The sequence below is a fragment of the Canis lupus genome, chromosome 4, assembly GCF_011100685.1.
Source record: "Canis lupus familiaris isolate Mischka breed German Shepherd chromosome 4, alternate assembly UU_Cfam_GSD_1.0, whole genome shotgun sequence".
Lineage (NCBI taxonomy): Eukaryota > Metazoa > Chordata > Mammalia > Carnivora > Canidae > Canis > Canis lupus.
The window spans coordinates 82,151,968-82,164,692 of NC_049225.1; the positions used below are offsets into that span (position 1 = coordinate 82,151,968).

At 34.3% G+C, this 12,725-nt stretch overlaps 1 protein-coding gene across 4 annotated transcripts in view; it reads left to right on the top strand.

The window, feature by feature from the left end:
- Positions 1-12,725, top strand: part of CDH10 (cadherin 10) — a 174,179-nt gene that overhangs the window by 137,952 nt on the left and 23,502 nt on the right. For all 4 annotated transcript variants that reach the window (XM_038535414.1, XM_038535412.1, XM_038535413.1 and 1 more), the window contains 2 exons: positions 8,329-8,516; positions 10,068-10,321. In XM_038535414.1, the coding sequence (XP_038391342.1) occupies positions 8,329-8,516; positions 10,068-10,321 (442 nt within the window). The remainder of the gene's footprint in view (positions 1-8,328; positions 8,517-10,067; positions 10,322-12,725) is intronic.

Consider the following 12,725-nt stretch of genomic DNA (forward strand, 5'->3'; position numbering starts at 1 on the left):
TTTAATAAGATGTATTCATTTATTTTGTAAAGAGAGAGGAAGAGAGAGTGATCACGAGTGGAGGAGAGGCAGAAGGAGAGGGGGCAAGAGACTCTCAAGCAGACTCTACACTGAGTGTGGAGCCTGACACAGGGTAGGATCTTACAACCCTGAGACCATGACCTGAGGTGAAACCAAGAATTGGATGCTCAATCAACTGATCCACCCAGGTGCCCCTAAAAAGTATATATTTTTAATGTGTTACACAGCAGTATGTCAGAATGTGACCCTATATAAAAATGGGGTCTTTCAAGAAGTAATCAATCTAAAAGGAGGTCTTAGGGTTTGGGCTTTAATCCAACATGACCAGAGACCTTATAAAAAGGGGCATTTTGGACATAGAAGCATTCTCGAAGGGAAGGCAACGTGAACACACAGGAAGAAGGTGGCCATGTAACTGGAACGATGTACTTACAAGTCAACAAACACCAAGGATTTTCGGCAACCCCAGAAGCTAGAAGAGAGAGAAGGATTCTCTCTATAGAGAGAGATAGCCATGATGGAAAGCATGGCCCTGGCACATACGCAGATCTCAGACTTCCAGGCTCCAGAACTGAAGACAAATCCCCCTTGTTTTAGGCCACCTAGTTTTCTGCACGTTGTTAAACAGCCCTAGCTAATTAATACATCTCCCAAAGTCATTGTGCCAGATTTAATACCCGTCAGCTCTGCATAATAGTTCTCATTATACCGCATACTTTTAATACTTGGTTTTGTCGCATTTAATTTTTACCAATTTAGTAGGTATAAAATAGTATCACATCATGGCCTTAATTTCCATTCACTTGATTAAAACGCAGTATATTTTTGTTTGTCTTTCTTGTTTCCCCTACTATGAACTGTTCGCTGTTCACTCCTTGACTAATTTTTCTAATGGCTTGTAGGTCTTTTCTATGGATCTTCAGAGATACTATGTTTGTGAATATGTAATTATTTTCTTCTCTTTATTTGTGACATGTTTCACTTTCTCTATATTGTCTTGCATTTATAGAAGTGGTTAATTAGAGCATAGATTGATTTATCAAACTTCTATTTTATGTTTTGTTAATCATTTGTCTCATTTTAGAAATCTTTCCCTTACTAAGGATTCCTAAATTATTGGCCTACTTTTACTTGTAAATTAAAGTTCTAGAAACAATTTGTGTGTGTGTGTGTGTGTGTGTGTGTGTGTGTGTGAGTGAGCTGAGCAAAACCAAAAAGATACTGGCTTAGAATTTTTAACTAAAGTTTTTGCATATGTAAGGAAATTAAAGAGGGACCTTTGCAGAATAAAGCTGGAAATTAACACATCCCTGTGTCATTACCCTCCTGTGGAGGTTAAAGCTGTCTTTAGGGATGTCTGGGTGGCTCAGTGTTGAGTGTCTGCCTTTGGCTCAGGTCACAATCCCAGGGTCCTGGGATTCAGCAGGCAGCCTGTGTCTCCCTCTGCCTATGTCTCTGACACTCTCTGGGTTTCTCATGAATAAATAAATAAAATCTTTTTAAAAAAAAGTTGTCTTTAGCAATAAAATAATTAGATTATTGTACAGATATGACTTACTTAATATTTTGTAGTTTAAGGATTATTCTGAAACACGAGGGAAAAAGAGAGGACACTTATGATGTTAATCCGAAGAAGTGATCTTGTCATAATCAAGGCAAAGAAACCTGTAACCGTCTGGTGGGGCAGCATTAATCTTCATTAGGAAATTTCAAAAGCTTAATTGTAAAGATTGTTGATAAAATATTCCATTAAAATATTAAAGAACCATTTGCGTGCTAAGAATATATATATATATCCATATGTATGTACAAGTTATATATATATATATATACACATTTTTGTGTGTGTATCCATATGTATTTATGTGTGCATGTGTGCGTGCATCACAGCAGGCATTGAAGGCATTTGATATGTTGTTCCAGATCTTATGGCATCTAACTCCATCATTTTCCTTCCTTTGTGTCTTTTTGAGGCAAATATTTACAACTCTATTTTCACGGAACTATAATATTTCTTTTGTCTTAATGTCTCCCTTTTGTAAAAAGCACTTGCAAAAGAAAAGTATGGCAAAGGGCAGTGAAGACAGGTCCTCCCAGGTAGCATAATTTCAGTGGTTTTCTCGTCCCGACACGGATTCTCCCTAAAGTAACTGTGGGCTGCCTTAGTTAGGATCCTGTGTTGATGGATGCCACCTGTGCCGTCTTTCACTCTTAGTGGTTAAAATTCTTATGTCTGTAGAATTATATCTCTTTAGGGTCATTTGAACCTATACCATGGATAAAATGTTATGAAGGGTGGTTTATGTCTAGATCATGCTCCGTGCAAAAGCACTAGTCCTGGTTTATCAAGGAGACTGTGTCGTGAACCAGTTTTTAGATTACTTGGAGGTAGATGTATGGACTCCTTGCTTCAAAAGGGCATAAAAATCATGGTCAATTTTATGGAAATAACAAATATCCTCAGGCCAAAATGTGACTTCAGTTTTCTGTTTACTTCTGTAGGGTCTCATTTTCTGTCAATTCGGGGCTTGTACTTCTTTAATACCTTCAAACGTATATTTCTTAGTATATGATCCACAGTTGTTTTCAGTTGAACTGAATTATCTAGCTGGCAATGCCAGAAGCCTGATTTTTGTTTTTTGTTTTTTTTTTTTAATCAACTAAATTATTATACTATTGATGGTAAAATTTTCAAAATGATGAACAATAGAAAGAAGCTGATTTTTGTGTTTTTCTATGATCCCGTTAATCTGACATTTCAATTTCTGTCTGAAGAAATCCTGATCTTACTTTCTTTTCCATTCCTCCAATTTAGAACAGAAAATCTCCAAGAAAATTTAGTATATGTTATAGAGAACACTGGTGACCAGTGTTTGGGCATTAGGGTTGTGTTTTATGCTAGTGGAATAAAATTTGAGACCTTTCCAGAAACGACAATTAAAATAAAGATGTACAGCTAGTTATAAGAATGAATTTATAACATCAGTTTTAATATTATAATATTTTAAAATATTTTATTCTATTATAGTATAGGATTTTCCCTTATGCTGTAGAATCTTAAACACTAATATTATAAATCAAACACTCTACATTCCTTTTGAAGGATACAGATATTTTATTTTAAAAATCAAGATCAATTAACAAGTTAAATGGCGATCACTTACTGTTATTTCTATTTTTATATCAAAGATATAATTAGATTTCTTATTTCAAATACAAATCGTTACCTTCCTTCTGGCTTTTTGACACATTTGCGCATTATGAAGCAAAAGTTATTCCATTTATTGTAAGTTTTGAATACCACATTGTATTCAAAATTATGGCTCTATCTCCACCAAAAGACACGAGATATAGCGGATTATAGGGCTTGGTCAGAGAAAATATAAGATGAACTCATAACATTTTGTGATGCCAGGTATTAAGGAAGTACTCAAAAATAAAGTGATGGGTCACCTGTCTGACTAAGTTGGTAGAGCATTTGACTCCCGATCTGTGGGTCATGAGTTCCAGCCCCATGCTAAGTGTAGAAACTAATTTTAAAAAATGATGGAAGCATATTGAAAAGACATTATAAACAACCTAAAAGATCACCCACTGATAAACCTATAAGAATTTGCAGAAAATGATATATAGAATATTTTTGGATTAGAATACATAGTATAAAACAAAACATCATTGAGTCCGTACTGATAAAAATACGTGAAAAGAATCAACAAAATAGAAAATCATCATTAAAAAAATCACAGTAGGGGTGCCTGGGTGGCTCAGTGGCTGAATGTGTCTGCCTTCAGCTCAGGTCATGATCCTGGGGTCCTAGGATCGAGTCCCGCATCGGGCTCCCTGCATGGAGCCTGCTTCTCCCTCTGCCTGTGTCTCTGCCTTTTTCTCTGTGTCTCTCATGAATAAATAAATAAATCACAGTATTAATTATTGCAGATTAGATCTCAGATCAATATTAAAATCCATGGGCAGATTTTCGAGGAGAATCAGAATATTTGCATATCTTAAAGTATATCTCCCAAGATATGCATTAATTATTTAAAAAAAATACTTATTAGTCATGGAGGAAACTGACAGAAATACCTTCTTAACCATATGATCAAGACAGATTAACATCTTATGCTCCCCGATATATATATATATATATATATATATATATATATATATATATAATACACTGAGAAAAGATCACTTCTGTGTACTGTCAACAAAAATGCAAAACCTCAATCTAATCATGAGAAGATATAATATAGACCCAGACTGAAAGACATTTTACAGAGGAACTAACTGATCAGTATTCCTTAAAAGTGTCAAGGTCATAGGTGTCAAGGTCATAGAAGACAAGGAAAGACTAAAAAATTCTCACAGATTGGAGAGAGTAAGAAAACATGACAACCAAATGCAAATTAGGATCTCTGCAAAGACTTTAATGAGAAAGCTGGTGAAATCCAAACAGGGTTTAGAACTAGTTAATAGTGAAGTGATTAAAATAGCATTTCCCCAAAACTAAACTTAATGTAAATGATGGTAAATCCAAAATTAAAAATGAACTTGCTGAATGTTATACAATTAGATGTGATGGATCTTGAATTTTAGTGCACACTATATAACCCCTGGGCTCTTGTCTGGTGTTGGTGTCAGGATTATACTGATCTCATGATGAGGTGGGAAAGAAGCCTCATTTACTTTACTCCAGAAGACTTTACATAAGAACAGAAAGCAGGGGGCACCTGGGTGGCTCAGTAGTGGAATGTCTGCCTTGGCCCAGGGTGTCATCCTAGGGTCCTGGGATCGAGTCCCACATTGGGCTCCCTGTAGGGAGCCTGCTTCTCCCTCTGCCTGTGTCTCTGGCTCTCTCTGTGTGTCTCTCATGAATACATGAATACAATTTTTAAAAAAGAAAAAAAACAACAGAAAATAAGGAATCTTCTGTTTTATGAATGTTCCTTAAAAATATTTGAGATGCTAATATTTAGGAGGGTGGATCATTTAAATCATATAATATATTACATATTATATTATGTGTTAAATCATATTTTAAGTCATGCTTTATTTCCTCTTTAGTAGCTTTGATATATTTTTAATTATCTTTAGGAATTTACCACTCTAGCTGACTAGCTAATTTTATTGACTTACTAGTGTTCATAATACGCTCTAATTGCTTGTCACTACATTTTCTCTAGTAGCATTTTTAAAAATAATTCTTAATATTTTTTGCTCTTTCTCTCCTTTTCATGAACCATTTCATCATATCTATTTATTTTGTGAGTCCTTGAAAAAACTAACTTTTGGCATTTTTATTCTCTTGTTCCTATACTTGTTTTCAACTTGATTACTTTCTGTTTTTATCATAATTATTTACGTTTTTTTCTTTTATGGTTATTATGTCTTTCTTTCCTGGTTCTTATGTTTAATGCTTAGCTCATTAATTTCAGCTTGTCTTTTCTTTGTATAAAAACACATAAAGTTATAAATATTCTTCTCTAAGTAGAATTTTTTTTCTATGCCTCATGTTTTAATTTCTTTTCATTGATTTTTCAATTATTTTTAGATCTCTATATTTGTATCTTATTTGAACCATCAGTTACATAGAAATTACTTTTTTTCTTTTAACTTTTCATGGATATGAGTATTTGGGAGTGATCTTTTTCATATTAACCTCTGACTTAATTGTAGCATGATCAGAGAATTTAGTTGATACTGATTTGTTAAAATGTATTGAAACATATCTAATAATTTAATTATTTATCAAATGGGATTCAAAGTTTCATGTCCATTTTAAAAAAAATCTATATTCTCTAGAGGTTTTGTGCAGATTTCATATACATATCAATCAAATAATTCAAATTATTTTTATTTTGTTAAATATTCCATATATTCCATGTTCTTGGGCTGGTTAATCATTACCTGAAAAAAGTATTATTGTGGCTATATTTCACATATACTCTTGATCTGAGAATAGATAATCATGGTTGAAGATTTTAACAGAAAGCAACTTCTAGAGACATTGCAAACTAAATGATGAAATTAAAAATTATCCTAACATCAATAATATGTGGCTTCAGTAGAGCAATGATATTCTTATTATATTTTATAAAGCTACCTCTACTACAGTGTAATAAATCAACTTATCCATTTATTTTGCTGCTATAAAATTTAATTTTTTAAAGAAAGTTCTTGTAGTAAATAGGTTGAGTTGGTGACGTCCTGTGATGGAAGTATAGTGAAATAGTGTTTTCAAAAGGAAGAGTCAGAGGTTGCCAGGCAAAGAGTTATGTGGAAAATCAAAATAAGAAAAACATATTGGAAAAACCTAAACCTAAAAAGAGACAGTATTGTGGAGAATATTAGTTAAGAGAAAGGATAATAAGACAGAGAAGCCAATTTATGGAAGGCCAGCTTATGTATGTTTTATTTTAAGAATAATGGGACCAATCAAAGAAGTTTGAAGCTCTGAATAATATCCATAAGATCAATGTTCTGAAAAGGTAATAAAGAGTATGATGAGTAGCTGTTGTGAGTAATATGTAGAATGAGTAGGAGTGGCTTTTCAATAAGCCTATATTCATCAAGGTTATTGATGAAGCCTCTGAGGCAGTCATGTGAAGGAGGTGAGTGAGAGCCATCTGAATATGCAGGTAGAGAGCCAATAGGACAGTAGCCAAGCAATGAGTTCAGAGTTGCTTTCAATAACGTGTTACCAAAAATAGATGGAGAGGAAAATATGAAAACAAACAAACAAAAAACAGGCTGAAACCAACTGGGGGTTACTGGAAGCCAAGTCTTACTGCTGTCTCCTGATGAAAACGACATCCCAAAGGAAACAGATAGAGGTGCCTGGGTTAGGTGGTTAGGGCTGCCATAACAAGGTACCACGGATTGAGTGGCTAAAACTACAGAAATTTGTTTTCTCACAGATTTTGAAGGTAAAAGTCCAAGATTGAGGCCCAAGATCAGCAGGGTTGGTTTCTTCTGAGGCCTCTGGTTGGCTTCCAAATGGCTGTCTTCTCCCTGTGTCTTCACATGTGCTCTGTGCCTCTGTGCCTGTGTCCAGAACTCCTCTTCTTGTAAGGACACCGATCATATTGGATTAGAGCCCACCCTAATGATCCCCTTTAACCTTAATTATCTCCTTATAGACCCTCTCTCCTAATGCAGCCACATTCTGTGGTACTGAATGGGGGATCGAGCATCAATATGTGCATTTTGAGGAGCACAGCCTCCAAACACTTACCATAATACTGTAACAGCACCATTTTCTCGAATCTGGTAAATTCCATTGTGATTATAAGACGGTAGTGGGAGAAGACTTTTACGTGAGGGAAATACCACATGGAAAACAGAGAGAGATTTAGGAAATTGAGATTTAGACAGGGAAACCTTGAAAAGTCCAGTTTGGTGCAAATCTTTCATAGAAGTGACTAAAGGAAAATACACTGAGAAAGATACACTCAAGAAAGATCGTAACTGGATAAGAGGTCTGGGCTTTCTTGTGTCTATTCAGGAGAATTCTGTAAGGTTTAGGAGCATGCAGGTGCTCCAATCAGAAGTGTGCTTCAGGTCAATTAATCTGTCAGTAATATGTAGTTTATGGTCAGATGCTAGAACATAAATCTCACTAGGAGAAGAGGTTGGTTCCCACTGGAAGCACAAGTAGGTGAGCTGGAGGCTTAGATAAATTTCTGTTTTGCACTGGAATAGAGGGGAGTTTGTCAGAATTGACACTGTGAACGGCCTCTTTGTATTTCTCCCACAGACCATCCTTTGTTTCTCCTGCCACAAAGAGAAAGAGGATTCCTCCCTACTAACAGCTGATTTCACAGAATTTTGTGACATTCGGTCCTTTAGCAGAAATAACCTAACAATAGTCAATTACTAAATACAACAGAGGGAAAAACAATTAAATATAAATATTCACTGTATATTCTGGGATTCATGGTGATTGTATAAACACGGGTACCTCTCTGCAGTCAAAGCTGATCTCTAGTAGTTATTTGTGCAAAAAAAAAAAAAAAAAAAAAAAGACAATGTGCTCATTTTCAAGCCAGAATTGTTAACACTCTTAGAGGCTGGTACTCACTATTTGTAATGTGCACAGGCCCAAGCCCTCAAATTCCATTTTTTACATTTCTAGACCTTAATTTAGTCTTATCTGAATCATGTGTATTCAACTCATTAATCAGTCAGCATTGGTGTAGAGTTCAAGATTTATAATATTTTCTCATACACAATTCACTTTGAATATTCTATTGAGAAATCTCTATCTCTCTCTATCTCTCTTTCTCCCTTTTCTATATTTTTTTGCAGACACCATCCACCTTCGTGTTCTTGAGTCTTCCCCAGTTGGCACAGCCATTGGGAGCGTAAAAGCAACTGACGCTGACACTGGGAAAAATGCAGAAGTTGAATATCGAATTATTGATGGTGATGGGACTGATATGTTTGACATCATAACTGAGAAGGACACACAGGAAGGCATCATAACTGTGAAAAAGGTGCGCGGCATCAGTATAAATTCAGCAAATAAAAATTTCCTTACGTGCTATCCGCTCATGCATTAACCATTGAGAGACATCACTGTCAGTCCAAATGTGACTTATATTGTGCACAAGTATGAGAAACATCAGGCCTAAGATCTCCTCAGACATTTCGACCAAATGCTTTTGTTGATTGAAACATGAAACTCGAGGTCGTAGAAAATTCAAAAGGCGAATTAATATACGTGTGACTCTATTTCTGAACCAGGTTATTAACCTTCCCCCAAAATAACATTGTTTTCTTAAGAAAAAGTAGTTAATAGCTAATAATGGCAATATATCATCACAGTTGGAGGCATAAAAAGTAGCATGCCATCTATCCAGATGTATGAAGCAATAATTAGAGTTGCTAATAAAAAGAGCATATTTTGGAAGATAATTTAATTGTTCACATTTTCCCTTCTGCTACGTAAATTAAACTTTTCTGCTAACATATGCTCAGTGATACAGTTTAAAGGTAACTCATTTTTTTCCCTTATAGTCTGTACCACCATTATAATAAAAAAAAAATCAAGGCCCAATAAAACTTAGATCCTAATGACATGTCCTAAAAACATGAAGTAACCACTGAAGCACTGAGTAATCACAAAACTATCCAGAGATGTTGTTGCAAAGGCCAAGGTACACAAGAAATGTTTTTAAATGGACAGTGACCAGCAAAGGAGGGAGCACCTTCTTTGTTGTTTTTCATGACTGGAAAGTAATAGTAATGCAAATGGAATCTACACCTTATCAGATGAAAATGGAAGGTGGAAGGAATCTGACTCAACAATGTCTTTTTTTCAATGTTAACAAAACATACCTTTTGAGGAGTAAGAAGGGAGGAGCTTGACTTTACACTTGTTGATGATCAAACTGCATCGATGCTTTACGTTCTCCTTTTTTCTTTCATTATGTAACCCAATGAAAAATTTGCTATCAGAGTTTTTCTCTGTGCTCTTTACTCAAAGTCTTTCTTATCTTTTTATTTTTATTTATTTTTATTTTTTATTATTTTTTTAAAGTCTTTCTTGTCTTGCGTTTTTCATACAACTGTCGAAAGTTCTCTTAGTCTTCGAAATGTTGTAAAGTTGAGGTAGTCCCACACCATTAAACTGAATGGACAGGACCACAGCATAAATGTAAAAAGATGACCGGATTTGTGGCTTACCAACATGAAGCAGTTGCCAACACTTCCGCACACACCCAGGCACACATAAGCACACAATCTCTCAGCCCATTTTTTTTAATGAGTCACCACATTATAAGCTAGGTTTTAAGACCCTTTCTAATTTGTCCAAGATGTTAGATTAAAAATCTAATCTTCCTGTGTTCTGAAATATTACACATTGAGAACCTGAAAAGTAAAAATTGAAACCTGATAGGTTAAAGGTTATCTTATTATTTTTGATTCCTTTTAATTGTTTACACTTAATGAACAACTTAATAGAACTCAAAGGGGTTTGAACTTGAAAGGGACTTATAATCCAATTCCCTCACTCTAATTTGATGATTTATTTACTTATACAGCCACTTGACTATGAGAGCCGAAGACTTTATACTCTGAAGGTTGAAGCAGAAAACACCCATGTGGATCCACGGTTTTATTACCTGGGACCATTTAAAGACACGACGATCGTAAAAATCTCTGTAGAAGATGTGGATGAACCACCTGTTTTTAGCAGATCCTCCTACCTGTTTGAAGTTCACGAAGATATTGAAGTGGGCACGATCATTGGTACTGTGATGGCAAGGGACCCAGATTCTACTTCTAGCCCCATTAGGTAATTATGCCTATGTTGGAGATGAAAGGAAGGGAATTAAAATAAATAGAGAGATCATGAACATCTATTTATAGCATTTAATGCATTGAGATGTATGAGTCTCTCTGTAAGGGGTATGTAAATCTGATGAGCGCAAGTGTTTAGATTGTCTCTGAATGTTTGGGGGCCGGGGCCTCTTAGCCTAAAACCTAGCTTGTATCATCTGTCTCTTCACCATATTTGTTGTTCTGACCTGGGTACAGATGAAGGGCACTGTGGCACCTGTGCGACAATGGAACCAAGTCTCGTTATTTGGGCTTTCAGTTGTCAAACACTATGTGAAGTTGAGAGCTGTAATAGAAAGAATATAATTACAACAATGTTACAATGCAGTTATGTCACATTTTGGAAACTCCTTTAGACTACTACCATAGAAGGGGAGGTTTTTTTTTTTTTTTTTTTTTTTTTTTTTTTTTTTTGGCTTTATCCAAAAATACTTTTTTAAAAAACTGAAGCATTGCAGAAAGATCAGAGTAATTTCAATTTCCTTTTTTTTTTTTTTTTTTTTTTTTTTTTTTGCTTCGCTTTGCTCTCTTAGGGCAGCCTAAAAACATAGGAGATGTAATAAATGCATACAAATGAGAAAGATTCAAAAGTTGTTTTTTTCTTCAAAAGTTTTTTATTGGCATTTGTTCTGTCCTTTTTAAAGTAATACAGATATTTATATTATACAGATATATAATATTGATTATCAAACTGACTATTCATTTTAAACCGTTAGTACATCATGAGTTTTGGATTTCATTCGCTTCCCTATTCTCAACAGGTTCATTTTCTCCCCCTTGCTCCCCATGGACAAGTCAAGTAAGCGTTTAAGGGATAGTCAACAATTTCCAAGCACACTCTTCTCTGATTCCGAAGTATACAACAGCGAAATGTCGAGAATCTCTAATTTTATATGCCATGTGACTCTGACTCGTTAAAGTTAAAAATGCTCCAGGATCTGCCACATTTTCAAGTGAAGTCATATTTTATATATGAAAATTAGTATTTGATGTATATAATTTTATCTAAACATTTCTTTTTTGTTTTGTTTTTATGCTTTTTTTTTAAATTCCAGTGTAGTTAGCACACAGTGTTACGTGTTTCAGGTGAACAGAACAGTGATTCGACACGTCCATATATCCCTCAGTGCTCACCAAGACAAGCGTGCTCGTAATCCCCTTCACTTCTTTCACTCATTTCCTGACCACCTCCCCTCTGGGAACCCTCTGTTTTCTGTAGTTTAGAGTCTGTTTTTTTCTTTTTCTTTTTTTCTTTTTTTTTTTTTTTTTTTGGTTTATCTGTCTGTCTCTCTTTATTCTTTTCTTTGTCTATTTATTTTGTTCCTTAAATTTGACATATGAGTGAAATCATATGGTATTTGTCTTTCTCTGACTGGCTTATTTCACTTACCATTATACGCTCTGGGTCCATCTATGTCCTTTCAGATTACCTTTTCTTATTTTCACAGAGAGCATCACAGGTTACATATATGGTAATCATGTGGAGTTCCCAGCTGCCAGCGTGACTTCCCCATAATTGCCTCTTCCTCAGTCCCTTTGTCTTCATTGAAATTGCTGTATTGCTTGGGTATTTTTTTCCTTTCAAGCTTTTATTTTTTTTTATTTTTTATTTTTATTTTTTACTTATAACTACAGAACATTTTAATTCTATTTTCAAGCTTTTATATAACCAATATACATGTTTAATTTTACCTATTCAGTACTTTCCAAGCATTTTCTTGGCATCGCTCTCCTAAGTGACCTCAACAGGCTATGTTCTGTGTTACTGGTTTTAAAGTGGCTTTTTTAAAAATGAAATATAATATTTTTAAAAAAAGTTCCATTTAAATCCAGTGTTTTTTAAAGTGGCAATATAAAGATATTCTCCACACAATGTAATAGATTTTGCATCCTCTTATACACTGACGGTTATTATAGGTCAAAATATGCCTGTAGGATTTTTAAGCAAGAATAAAATATTTAATCAAGCCTAAGGAAAGAATCCATTTATGTATACTATATGGTAACAGAATTAATGATGTTATTGCTTATTAATAACAAAATCTATGCTGTAAGAGTTTCATAGGATTGAATTTACGCTAACTTGATGTAGAAAATGCAATTGAATGTTTTTGGATGTTAATATTGATAGGTCATACAGGTTTTATACATATATGTTTATATATACTTATATATATAAAATCAGAAATAAAATACCTTTACTATTTATGAAAATGATAATACTGGACGTATTATAAATTGTTTAGGTCATATTATGGTTGTTAATGCAATAATCAAAGGGATTTACTTAAATGTTCTGAAAATGATTTTAAAAAGAAGAATGAAAATTAGCAAAAATTATTTGCCAATAGAAAATTGGA